We start from the raw sequence: 13,854 nt of genomic DNA on the forward strand, positions 1-13,854 counted from the left end.
GGGGGGGGAACAAAGGGAAAGGAAAGACAGATTCTGGTGGTAGGGGACTCAATTCTTAGAAGGACAGAGAGGGCAATCTGTAACAAAGACCTGAAGCGCCAAACAGTATGTTGTCTACCGGCTCTCGGGTTCGGCACATCACAGATCTGGTGGACAGATTACTGGGAGGGGCTGGGGAAGACCCGGGTGTCATGGTGCACGTTGGCACCAATGACAAAGTCAGAGGCAGATGGAGTGTCCTAAAGAACGTTTTTAGGGACTTGGGTACTAAATTGAGGAAAAGGACCTCCAAAACGTTGTATTCTCAGGAATACTACCGGTACATCTAGCCACACCAGAAAGGCAGAGGGAAATTAGGGAAGTAAACAAGTGGCTGAGGAGCTGGTGTAGTAAGGAGTTGTTTGGGTTTCTGGAGGACTGGGTCAACTTCTCAGTCGATTACCAGTACTATAGAAGGGACGGACTGCACCTAAATGAGGAGGGTGCAAATCAGCTGGGAGTAATGATGGCCAAAAAGTTAGAGGGGTTTTTAAACTAGGCGATGGGGGGAGGGCCCAGAGGTAGACATAGTCAGCGCGGAACATGGATTGAAACCTGGCTACAAGGGCGAGTTCAGAGGGTGGTAATAAATGGGGAGTACTCGGAATGGTCAGAGATGGGTAGTGGGGTCCCCCCAGGGGTCTGTGCTGGGACCTATCCTATTTATTTTGTTCATAAACGAATTGGAGTAGGGGGTAAACAGTTCAATCTCTGTATTTGCGGACAATACAGCAGGGCAATAACTTCTCCGCAGGATGCGTAAACCTTGCAAAAAGATCAGAACAAATTAATGTGGTGGGCAACTACATGGCAAATGAGGTTTAATGTAGAAAAATGTAAAATAATGCATTTGGGTAGCAAAAATATGAATGCAATCTATACACGGGGGGGGACCTCTGGGGGAATCTAGGATGGAAAAGGACCTGGGGGTCCTAGTAGATGATAGGCTCAGCAATGGCATGCTACCAAGATGATAGGATCAGCAATGGCATACTACCGCTAACAAAGCAAACAGAATATTGACATTCATTAAAAAGTGGATCAACGCCAGAGATAAAACGATAATTCTCCCGCTCTACAAGGCTCTGGTCTGGCCGCACCTAGAGTATGCTGTCCAGTTCTAGGCACCAGTCCTCAGGAAGGATGTACTGGAAATGGAGCGAGTACAAAGAAGATCAACTAAGCTAATAAAGGGTCTGGAGGATATTAGTTATGAGGAAAGGTTGCGAGCACTGAACTTATTCTCTCTGGAGAAGAGAGGCTTGAGAGGGGATATGATTTCAATTTATAAATACCGTACTGGTGACCCCACAATAGGGATAAAACTATTTTGCGGCAGGGAGTTTAACAAGACACGTGACCACTCATTAAAATTAGAAGAAAAAAAGGTTTAACCACAAACTACGTAGAGGGTTCTTTAGTGTAAGAGCGGCAAAGATGTGGAGTTCCCTGCCACAGGCGGTGGTCTCAGTGGGGAGCATCGATCGTTTCAAAAAACTATTAGATAAGCACCTGAACGACCGCAACATACAGGGATATACAATGTAATATTGACATATAATCACACGCATAGGTTGGACTTGGACTTTTTTTAATCTCACCTACTATGTATCTATGTGACTGCTATCACTTGGTCCTGGACTATGAAGAAATGGGCTGGGGGCCGAACAGGGCTGCAGCAAACTTCTACTCCCTTCCAGAGCCACTGTCAACCAGGCAGAGGGCGGCAATGGCTGGGCAGAGACACATGACATAGCAAAGTTGTGCTTTGCCATGTCAGCCTGAGGGAGCTCTCATGTAAGGGTGACAACACTACTACTACATTGAAAGTAGGGCAGTAACTAGCGTAAGCCTTGTAGTAATGGACTTGAAGGCTGAAAGAGGAAGAAAGATTCTTGTCCCCAGGGAGGTCTTGATGGAGTAGTCAAGTATAGGTTCTTACAGTTGTGTGACCTACATACCAGCCATGATCCAGTAATGATCAGGGAACATTTTTGGTCAGTCTGGAAGTAGGGTTCCGAGTTATACTGAGCTGCTCCAGGATTGCCTGCTGCTCGGTTTTTCTGATTTTCCATTCTTGTCTGGAGGAGGGCACTGAAGATAAAAGAAACCGTAATTTAGATTGATTTCAGTATACATGAGATAAAAAAAGTTTTGTCCCCACCTCCCTCAGTCCACCACAATTATGGCAAATAGAAGCAAGGACACATTTATGTTATTTATTTATTTTACATTTATACCTTAGCAGCTAAAAGTGGGGACCCTTAGTCTGGATGGATAGACAGATAGACAGACAAACAGATATAGATACATTTTGGAACGTGATTATTTTTAGGTTTAAGTACGATGTCATAAGGCAAGGGATCAAACAAAACACATCTTGTGATGCATTGTCTTTGCTTACTTGATGTCTTCTCCATAGCAAATCTTGGTGTCATCTGTTAGGAGTTCACAAGCAAAGCCAATGTTCTCTGCAGTTTCTGGGAAAAAAGAAATATATATTTCTGTGTGAATACATAGAAACTGGATATGAAACCTGGTATACACAGTACATGCATGAATAATTTCTTAAAAATGCCACCAATGTAAAAGATTTTTTCACTCTCACCATTTGCTTGTTTTTTGTTTAGTGTTCTGCCTATCACAGACGAGGAGGCGGCGCGGCTTTTGAATAGTGGAATTGCCGCCGAAGTATTATCACACGCTGAGATGGAGATCGCCACAGGGAGGCTGCACAGGGACACTGCACAGGGACACATACACATGTACAGGACACATACACATGTACAGGACACATGACACATGCACATGTACAGGACACAGGACACATGCACAGGACACAGGGCACATGCACATGTACAGGACACAGGGCACATGTACAGGACACATGTACAGGACACAGGGCACATGTACAGGACACAGGGCACATGCACATGTACAGGACACATGCACACGTACAGGACACATGCACACGACCCATGCACACGACACATGCACACGTACAGGACACATGCACACGTACAGGACACATGCACATTGCACATGTACAGGACACATGTACAGGACACATGTACAGGGACACATACACATGCACAGGACACAGGCACATGTACAGGACACAGGCACATGTACAGGACACAGGCACATGTACAGGACACAGGCACATGTACAGGACACAGGCACATGTACAGGACACAGGCCACATGCACAGGATACAGTTAGGCTGCACAGGACACAGGGCAGGCATGCAGCTGCAGATAGGCATTGTTGACCCTCTGCATTTCTCTCCCTCGTCTTATACTCGGGTCAATAAGTTTTTCCCAGTTTTTTGTGGTAAATTAGGGGCCTCGACTTATATTCGAGTATATACGGTAATTCATTCTCGGATAATTCGTTATTATTCGTAGAGTGTCGATATTCGTTATACTGAATCTCGAATCACGTCGAATTCATTAGTTATATCCGCTATAATTTCTTTCGAATTAGTTGAAATTTGATATTTATGCATGTATATTGATTTGTAGTTTGGAAAGTCGTTTGTTTATTGAATCTATTAACACACACAATGACAAGATCTCTTCTCCTCTGCTCAAATACAATACAACACCCTTCTCACTCAGTTCTCAGGAATGCACTTTGCCAGTAATCCAACCTCCAGCACAAAATTAATCAACTGATTGGACTGTAAGATTTACTTTGAGCTGACCTTTTGTTTCATTAGATCTTTAACGAATTACCGAATTCATTCGTTATATCCGCTATAATTTCTTTCGTATTACCGTATATACTCGAGTATAGGTCGATCCGAATATAAGTCGAGGCCCCTAATTTACCACAAAAAACTGGGAAAACTTATTGACTCGAGTATAAGCCTAGGGTGAGAAATGCAGCAGTTACTGTAAGTGGAAAAGAGGGTCAACAATGCCCATCTGCAGCTGCATGCCTCCCTGTGTCCATTGCAGCCTACCTGTGCCAATCTGCATCCTCTCTGTGTCCTGTGCATGCCTCCGTGTGCCGATCTGCAGCCACCATTGCACCAATCAGCGTGTCATAAAAACATACGGCGGCCATTCCAGTGTTCAAAAGCCGCGCCTCCTCCTCATCTGTGATAGGCAGAACACTCAATTACCCAGCAGTCAGTGTGCAGCCTATCACGGACATCCACTCATCCTCATACCAAGGACGAGGATGAGCGGATGTCCGTGATTGGCTGAACACTGACTACTGGGAAATTGAGTGTTCTGCCCATCACAGACGAGGAGGCGGCGTGGCTTTTGAACAGCGGAATGGCCGCCGTATGTTTTTATGACACGCTGGCCGCGGTCTGTCTGCATGACACGCTGATCAGGTAGGCAGATGGCGGCGACTCGAGTATAAGCCGAGGGGGGGGCACTTTCAGCCTAAAAAAAGGCCTGAAAATCTCGGCTTATACTGGAGTATATACGGTAGGTGAAATTTGTTATTTTTTTATTCGGATGCATCTGAATGTCCGAAAGATGCAAAATTCGTCTGAATTTTGATTCGTTACGAAACTAATTGCACGTCTAGTGCACATGGGATGCACACAAGAGAGATCCATGGGATGCCAATAGAATGTGAATGGGATGCATAGTATACATGCATAAAAGATGCATGGAAGGCCAGCGGAAAGCACATGGGATGCATACGTGATGCATATGTAGCAAGGTCTGAGACCTCTAGAGGCCTAATGGTGACCTCCAGGGCCAGGAACAGCTGACATCCTTCTGTGAAGAGTGGGTTACAAGGCATGGTGGGTGTACTGCAAGATGAAAGGTGGGTGCCAGACACTTTTTGAATGCAAAGAGATTTATTGTCTCCTAAACAGAACTGTGGGAGTGAGGGTTAGGGCCAGGACACCCTTAAGTAGATGAAATGATAATTGGAAGACTCTGAGTCTTCTATAGAAAGACAGCTATACAGGTGAAGGCCTCCAGCCGAACACCACTTCTGTATAGGCAGGATCGCCGTCTCCTATGGCAACAATCTTGTAGGTTACTAACGGTAGTTGTATTCAACTATTGGCAACACAAACAGTTCTCGGCTTACTCCACAGTCACTCACTGTGGGTCTTTACGAACTCCCAGTCTTTCACTAGACTTCGGATCCAATAGCCACTGGATCCCCTGCGCTCTTCAAATTTAGTGCTCAGTATCTTGCTCAAGCGTCAAACCCCGCTTCCCTGCTGGGTCCCTGGCTTGGCACTCACAGATACTCTTCAAGTGTCACCCCTGCTGACCTGCTAGGTCTCTGGCCTGGCACCCACTGATACTCCGCAAGTGTCACCTCTGCTGTCCTGCTGGGTCCCTGGCCTGGCACCCACTGATGCTCCGTAAGTGTCACACCCGGTGGTGACCTGCTAGGTCCCTGGCCTGGCACCCACTGATACTCCGCAAGTGTCACCTCTGCTGTCCTGCTGGGTCCCTGGCTTGACACTCACTGAAGTTTTCCCACTTATTCACCATCACCGGCTGGTGAGAAGACTGCTCTGGTACTGGCTTCAGCTTACTCACAGTGGTCTCCGACCACAGCTGGTACCCTGTCTGGCAAAACCACTACTTCTGGTTGGACTACAAGCCAGCAGTCCCAACCCTACACTGCTGTCCCACTCCTGGAAAGGCCCTTACGCAGCCCAGCAGCTAAACATCCCCGGGATAGGCCTCAGGCTTCCGGCCTAGCAGCCCATCACAGACAGCCATCCGGGTGGCACAGAACCCCGATCACCTGACTCCACCCAAGTAAATAGGCTCTCCCAGCAGGCCAAGGGACCAAAGAACATCCCCACCCATTGGCTGAGCTTGCAAAGCCCCTGTCTTATCTAATGTCACTAGCATAGTGCCACCCAGTGACAGAAGAGAAAGGGTGCAACAAGCCCAGATTTAGAGAGGAATCAATTGATCTCCTAACAATTGGCCAAGGCAACTATCGCCTGGCAACTAAATTTGATAGCAACTCTGCCTAAACATCAGGGTGCTACACATACAAGAAATGCATAGGATGCACTGGAGAGATGCATGGAATGTGCAAAAGGTTCACATGTGAGAGATACAAGGGGTGCATATCAATTTCCACTTTCTAGTTTTGTAAACAAAGTCAGTGCCAGCATGCACATCCAGCAGCAGAGGGTGAGCAAATGAAATAAACAGGGACTGCTGCATCTGTAAAACCCAATGATACATAATTTTTTTTTTTTAACATAAACTAGGAATGCAATTACTGACCTTTCTACAAAAAACAAAAAAACAAAAAACTGACTGATACACCGACTTGTTTCAGGCCAGTATCTCAAGGTACTGAAGCAACAGGGCTGAAATGACAGCCAGGCAACTATCATTTTCAGGTCAGCAATGGCAACTTCATGTTTTTCTCATAATCGATGTCCTTAAAAGTTATGATATGCAAATCAAAGCTTTTTCAAGTGCTTGCATGTACTACGTCTGAGGCTCAATAAAAGGCTTTTACACAGAGGGGCAAAAAAAAAAAAAATAAAAAAAAAAAAGGATAACTGTTCATCCATCGAAACTGCATGTAAAGTTTTTTTTGAGAATAGGGCAAAATTTATTATTTTCTGGGTTATATTCTCAGCAGATAGAGATTTTTTTGGCAGATGTGAAAATACTAAAATATGGTCACTGGCTGGCATAGATTCAGAATACTTTATTAATCCCAAATGGAAATGATGATGATCTAGTAATTACGTATGCTCCTCAGCTGTATCCAGTAGCTATAATATTTTGACATGCAGTTTCAATGGATGAACAGCTATGCAACACAGAGTGTCAGGAGGCACCGCGATAACCAAACGGACCCTTCTTTTGGTAGTCATGTTTATGTAGCCTTTGTGTAAAAATGAAAACCTTTTATGTAAACAGACTCATGGTAACTGGTGGGCATTGACTATGTTACATACTAAAAACCCCTATAGAATTTCTCCCAGCAGCCAATCAGAAATCTGTACTAAATTCAAACATTTGGATTTGGTGAGGAGGTTTTGGATTCGGGTTTTTCAGTTCTATTGAGCAGTTATTGTTGCCCTTGTTTCCACTAAAAAGTTTCAGCAATAGGTTTGTCCTGTAACCATTGTTTTACGGAGACCGAAAGTGATGGGTAATCCTAAATTTTCCAATCATCATGTGGTGTGACAATCTTGCAATGGAGACACCCAATCTGGTGACATCTTTCTAAGAGGGTAATACCCTTGTGTAACATTTCCTCTCTATTAAAAAATTGGAAAAAAGGTCCTGCCTACAAAGACAATTTAATTGTTACTTTTTGGGGCACATTTAATTTTTCCTTTGTTATACTTTTTTTTAGGTGAGATATATATAGATATATATATATATATATATATATATATATACATACACACACACACTTTGGGGGTACAATAAGTGTAGAACACATGCAGTATAATTGGTTAGTGCTGAAAGTTCACTTGTTGGAAATTTCTGCAGCAGACACAACCACGTCAATATCCAGAGGCCAAAAACTATTGTATCCCCTCTTTTTTTGACCAGAAGTACAGTAATGATAAAACAATGGAAATGGTTGGTAGGCTTTATTGCACTTTGTTGCTTTTTTCCTGAAGCTGAACTGAAACACGTATGAAGGTTCTCACACAGGTTGTGTGCCCTGTGATAGACTCAAACAGCTTTTTCGCCATGATTGGATGCACCCACTATACTGGTTGCAAGGTCTATAAAACAACAAAAATACTTGAGCACATAGTCTGGGACCTGTTTGTAATTGTTGCAGCAAGTGTGCAGTCCTAGGAAGCTAAGCAAGATACCATCACCAGAAGAAGCCATTGGGGGAAGAATGATTCAACACCTATCAAATTGGCCTAGCAGTTTAAAGTGGTTCCATCTCTCTTCATTAGAAAGCACAGGACCTTCACTTCTTGTACATACCTTTTTTATCCCCAGTCAGCACCCAGATCTTTATATCTGCTTTGGCAAGTTTAGAGATCGTGTAGGGTACGCCATCTTGAAGTTTGTCTTCAATAGCTGTGGCTCCCAGCAGCTAGAGGAGAGAAGTAATAGATGTAATTATGTCGATGTAACATGCAGCGATATCAAAGTACCTTTGATTTAAAATGTACGCATCCATAGACAAACAACAAAGTTGTAGCAATCTTGAGAGCTTGACTAGAAGATACAGACTCTCAATTGCCTAGGTTCAAGCGATACTGTAACAGCAAAACACATTTGTGTCACCCCAATATAGTAAATTGATATTGGTCCAGTCCAACAAGGCTCATTGTGTTGAACAAGGCAATGTTGTCATGGCACATAAGGCAAGTTGAGAATGTTGTCTCATGCTACATGACTAAATGATCTAAAACAAAATGTCTCACATTGTCTCAAAGATCCAGCATTGGCTCCAGCCCAAAAAATGGCTTCCTCCACTTAGAAAGCCACTTTCCATTATCTGACCACACACTCACCATTAGGTTGGTTTCAATTTCTTCATAGACTTTATCCAGAGCTTCATCCCGGTTAACCATGGCCACACTGGCAGCCATATACCTCTTACTCCACTTCTCAAATTCTTCTTCACTGATGTCCTTGTAGGAGAGACATAAGGTCCTAAGAGTCTCATTGGCAAACACCTGATGGAGGTAAATCACGAACACTTACAGTATATAAAAACATTAAAGAGGACCACTTAGTTACTTTAAAAGTCTACATGAATTCCTGACATAGCACAGTATACTTTGGCAAAAACTTTACCCTTTATCAACAAAAAAGCAGTCCTTGAGCTCCAGTCAAGAGACTGTGAATATGCCTGAGGGAAGGACTAGTCACAAGTCAGCTGCAGGTAGATTAAGCAAATGTTTCAGTCTCCTCTCTCCCCAGTGATCACCTACCGGTATGAGAACTTACTCTGAGCGGTGATTTGTAACATTTAGGGGCCAACTTATAAATGGAGAGCGGATATCACCAACCCCTCCCTGGTAAACGCTGAAGGGTTACGCACATTGCGGCACAGATTTTGCATCTCATTTACAGCAGCCTGCAGTGCCCCACTACTCTTCTGATTAGAAAAGAACTTGCCTTTTTTTTTTATGATGAAAGAAATTAGAAACAAATTACTTTCATGGTGAGGACAGACAAATCTACAATGTAGTACATTATTAGGCAAAGAACTGAATGCACACAGAGCTAAAGTATATGGTATGTGCTGAATGGTGCTCACAGGGGGCCAGAGACTGATGGCACAGTCCACAGGTATAGTGCATGACAGGTTATCTGAACCATATTAGGTGTGTAAAGCCAAGTCTGTATAGTACCTCCTGGCACGCTTGTACATTCTATACTCCAGGGTTGAATGGATGGAACACCACATACAGCCAAGTAGTGTATATGTTATCATTTATAAGCACAGCACAGTATATACAACCTGAGTGGAGTATATCATTTACAGCTCACTGAATTTCTGGTAGGAACAGACATTTTTCTGTGTTTGCAGTTTTTATTTTAAAGAAACAAAACATGGAGAAATGTATCTATGTATGCATGCAATGCAGAAATGCTAATTTTTTTTTTTTTAATCTTGCCCAGACACAATTTAAAAGTGATATTAAAGGCAAGTTTATTTAAAAAAAAAAAACCAAACAAACATGTTATACTTACCTGCTCTGCGTAATGTTTTTTTACAGAGCAGCCCAGATCCTCCTCTTCTCGGCTCCCCCATTGACACTCCTGGCCCCTCCCTCCTGCAGAGTGCCCCCAGAGCAAACAGCTTGCTGTGGGGGCTCCCAAGCTGCTGCTCTGCATGTCCATTCAGACACAGAGCTGTGGCTCGCCTCCGCCCCCTCTCTCTTCTCAATGGCTCACTGGCAGCCATTGGCTACTGCTGCTGTCTCAGAGTCCCAGGAAAGCCAAGGCTCTCGTCCACATCGCTGGATCGCGATGGAGGTCAAGTAAGTATTGGGGGGGGGGGGGGGCATTGCACACTGAAGGTTTTTTACATGAAGGTAAAAAAAAAAAAAAAAAACACTTCAGCCTTTAGAACCAACCACTTTAAGCAGTTGGCCCCCATAGTAAAACAAAATCAGTTTTGGATGTAGGTGCCCTTCAAAAACCAAATAGTGCCATTTTGACACCCACCCATACTTACATCTAGTGCCTCCTGAGTTTCTTCTTTAATGGGATTGTTAGGATGAAGACGTTCATATATAACGGTGTCTGCCCCCTTGCAATACAGCCTAATGTTACCATTGGGTTCACGCACTAAGGAAGCAAAAAAGATAACAATAAAATTTATAGAAGGATAGAGATTGATTACATAAATATATAGTCTGCAAAGTAAATTAACATAGTACGTCTAAATGCATTTACTCCAGCACTAGCTGCACAGCATTGAGGACTAGGTCTGCTCATTGTGTGTTAAAACGACACTTGTAGTCTCTAATAGAGGTTCTGTGTGACAACATAGGAGCACAACAGAGACAGGGACGAACTGTTGTCACCTTATAACAGGAAGGGTCTTAGCAAGTACCTTTGTGGCAGGATAACCAGATATTTTAATAATTAAAGTTACAAATAAAAAAAATAAAATAAAAAAAAAAAAAAGTTATAAAAACCTTTACAATTAAATTATTAATTAGGTCTACGTACTTTAAATATTGTTTAGTGTATGTGACAGTTTGTATGAGCCTAAAAATTTACAATATGTATTTTTCCTTTCACATTTCAGGAAGACAGCCAAGCTGATTTCCGGCGCTAGAGGTGTGTCAGCACTGAAGCTCAAGAAGCCTTGGTAAGCAATGTGTTCCTATAGAATTAAAGCTGCATCATCTGCATATCATTAGTTAATAATGCAGTATATTCCTTCATTTTTTATATGACTTGCTGCAGCTCCAGGCCCCCTCCTTATGATAGGCCCAGCCAAGTGGTGGGAGTCACTAATGCTGGCATTGACATGTAAATTGTTGGAGCATTCATGGATATGTAAAACTCCCTGAGCCCTAATCCACCATCACCTTTGAGGAATGCTGCCGACATTGGGGCTGTACAACAAGCCCTGCCTGGTATCAGCCTGTACTGCAAAAGGTGAGCAGATGGATTTGGGGGCGGGGCTGGTCCAGAGGTAAACAGAGAAGGGATTACAGTTTGGAGGGCAAACGTGACCAAAAAGAGGGGGTGTGCGGGGGGGGGGGGGGGCTGGAGTGCAAATATGAGCAGAAGCATGTGGAGTTAAAGAGGAGCTCCAGGCTCTCCCTAAAAAATTAGTAATCAGCGTCTACAAATACTGTAGCTGCTGACTTTTGCTATTAGGGCGCATACATGTCCAGGCATCCAGCGGTGTCCTCACTCGAGCCGGTTCTTCAATCGGCTATCAGGTGCTGGTGCCGCCATCCTGACTAAGGGAAACTGTCAGTGAAGTCTTGCAGCGACACAGCTGCTTTCCTACTGTGCATGTGTGAAGCGTGCTGGGTCGCAGTGTTCTGGGACCTGTGAAGTGTCCCAGAAGGCTGAGGAGGAAGGGGGGGGGGGGGGCTGAATCTGACTCTTAAATCCCCCCCCCCCCATCCTTTGCCACATTTGGCACTTTTTGCAGGGGAGGGGGAACTGGGTACCTGGTTTTGACAGGTACCCGCACCCACTTCTGGCTCAGTTCGCCATGGCAAAGTGGGGGGGGGGGGCTGGGCAGATAAGCGGAGCTTCTCTTTTGGGGTAGAGCTCCACGTTAAGCAGAGGTGATGGGGTTTGGGGTGCAGAGGTTAGCAGGGGGATTTAGAATGCACATATGTACTGAGAGGAGGTGGAAAAAGATGCAGATATTAGCAGAGAGGCAGGGAAGGGTCTGTCGTAAATACCCATGTTATATGTTTGCTAAGTGTAAGGCTCCATTCACATCCTGCATATGTGACAGATGTGAGAGTGCACACGTTCCCATGCATCGCATGAAGGGCAGCCCCTGCCACGCATATCGCAATGTGGCTCCACCCACAGTTGGCTCTGGCTTGCTATAAGCGCCACATTACTACCCAACTAAAATGACCCAAAGACACCCCATCACTCTCTCTCTCACCCCCCACTTTCTCTACACCCAACTCTCTCTCTCACCCCCCAATCATATTCATATTGCATATCATACTTTCTTCAGAGTCTGGTATTAAATTCATATTATGCAATCTTCTACCCAGCCAGTGGATGGAGCTCTAGTTTCCATTTCTCTTATTCAGCCTTTTAGCTGAATGTGTTTTTAGAGCGATACCTCAATACCTTATAAAACAGCTCAGTCAGATGTTTTAATCAGCGAGAGAAATCCTCAAATCAAGCTGCTTTGTATGCTGTTTAGCTAGACCACAGTGCCATGAGATTCCATTTTAAAGAAAGAAATAACACTTATACACAGTATGGTTTCCTTTTATGGTAAAATCTAGGGAACAAGGAACCCTACAGTTTGGGAAGAGCACCTCACCTATAATAGACATACGCTTGCGGTCACTGTTGAAGTCAAGGATAGCGAGCACTTCGTATGTGGCTTCTTTCTCCAGCTCGCTTATGGTGATGGTGCTCTGAGTTCTCGTTAGAAATACAAAGCCGAAATTCCTTGCCGCTGTCACCAGAGCCCCTTCATCCGGTGATGCCGCTTGGTAGATCAGTTCACAGTCTGTAATGAAATGTAAACTTTAAATCATTCAAGCGGGGACGAATAAAGTTCTAAGTACAAAGAAGGGTGGTGAATGGGAAATCTCAGCAGCCAATTAGAATTCTTCTTTCATTAGTTTACCCATTCTTATCTGCATTGTGTTTAAACTGGATTACAGCCCACTACGTGACATAAACTGGCAATTAAATAAGATCTATTACCCCCTGCTATGCTAAATGGATAGATGCAAATTTTGGCTTTATTCAGGAATGTTGGCCCCATCCTCCCCTCCTTTCTTTTGGACATTGATAATGCCCATTAAATTGCTGGACTAATAGAAAGTTGTAGACAGGGATGAGGCCAACTTGCTATATGAAATCGAAATTGGGTTTCCAGAGGGGGTGTAAGTCCACTGGTACAGCTTGCAAGCACGTAGAGCAGCGGCCTCCAAACTTTCGAAACAAAGGGCCAGTTTGTTGGCTTTGGCTAGAGGGAGTAGAAAATGTCTGTTTGTCAAAGGAAGTAACAATGCTTAAGGCTTGGTGGTCAAGAGGAGGAACAGCGCTCTGCCATTGGTATTGGTGGCAGGAATTGCACCCCGTCACTGGCGTCAGTGGCAGGAATTGTGCCCCGTCACTGGCAGGAATTGCGCCCCGTCACTGGCGTCAGTGGCAGGAATTGGGCCCCGTCACTGGCAGGAATTGCGCCCCGTCACTGGCGTCAGTGGCAGGAATTGGGCCCCGTCACTGGCAGGAATTGCCCCCTGTCACTGGCGTCAGTGGCAGGAATTGGGCCCCGTCACTGGCGTCACCCGTCACTGGCATCAGTGGCAGGAATTGCGCCCCGTCACTGGCGTCAGTGGCAGGAATTGCGCCCCGTCAGTGGCAGGAATAGTGTCCTAAGTACCAAATAAGGGCAAGTGAAGGGCTTCATCTGGCTTTCGGGCTGCAGTTTGGGGACCATTGACCTAGAGGAACATCTATTACAAGAGGAGCACATTCATAAAGCAGAGGTATTTCCCAACTCCTTGATTAGGCTTCTTCAGGACGTATCGATGTGCGCGTTATATATGTACTTTGCTTCTATTGGGACGCTAAAGAATGCAAAACCCCACTGATTTGAATGCATGGGATAAAAGGTCATGTGACAGGGCACTCCTCTTATCCATTAGCATTCGCTGCAGCGGAATGCACA

At 44.5% G+C, this 13,854-nt stretch overlaps 1 protein-coding gene and 1 long non-coding RNA gene across 3 annotated transcripts in view; one reads left to right on the plus strand and one right to left on the minus strand.

Moving 5' to 3' along the window:
- LOC141132201 (uncharacterized) overlaps positions 1-13,854 on the plus strand; it is a 154,894-nt gene that overhangs the window by 54,456 nt on the left and 86,584 nt on the right. For both annotated transcript variants that reach the window (XR_012242868.1, XR_012242867.1), the window contains exon 3: positions 10,759-10,821. This is a non-coding gene — a long non-coding RNA (uncharacterized lncRNA). The remainder of the gene's footprint in view (positions 1-10,758; positions 10,822-13,854) is intronic.
- The window catches only part of LOC141132186 (phospholipid-transporting ATPase IC-like), a 148,056-nt gene that overhangs the window by 15,669 nt on the left and 118,533 nt on the right, over positions 1-13,854 (minus strand). Inside the window, exons 16-21 of the mRNA XM_073620300.1 lie at positions 12,490-12,681; positions 10,180-10,292; positions 8,504-8,668; positions 7,968-8,079; positions 2,444-2,519; positions 2,001-2,133 (exon numbers count right to left, since the gene is read on the minus strand). Of these exons, the coding sequence (XP_073476401.1) occupies positions 2,001-2,133; positions 2,444-2,519; positions 7,968-8,079; positions 8,504-8,668; positions 10,180-10,292; positions 12,490-12,681 (791 nt within the window). The remainder of the gene's footprint in view (positions 1-2,000; positions 2,134-2,443; positions 2,520-7,967; positions 8,080-8,503; positions 8,669-10,179; positions 10,293-12,489; positions 12,682-13,854) is intronic.

The sequence above is a fragment of the Aquarana catesbeiana genome, linkage group LG01 (assembly GCF_042186555.1).
Source record: "Aquarana catesbeiana isolate 2022-GZ linkage group LG01, ASM4218655v1, whole genome shotgun sequence".
NCBI lineage: Eukaryota > Metazoa > Chordata > Amphibia > Anura > Ranidae > Aquarana > Aquarana catesbeiana.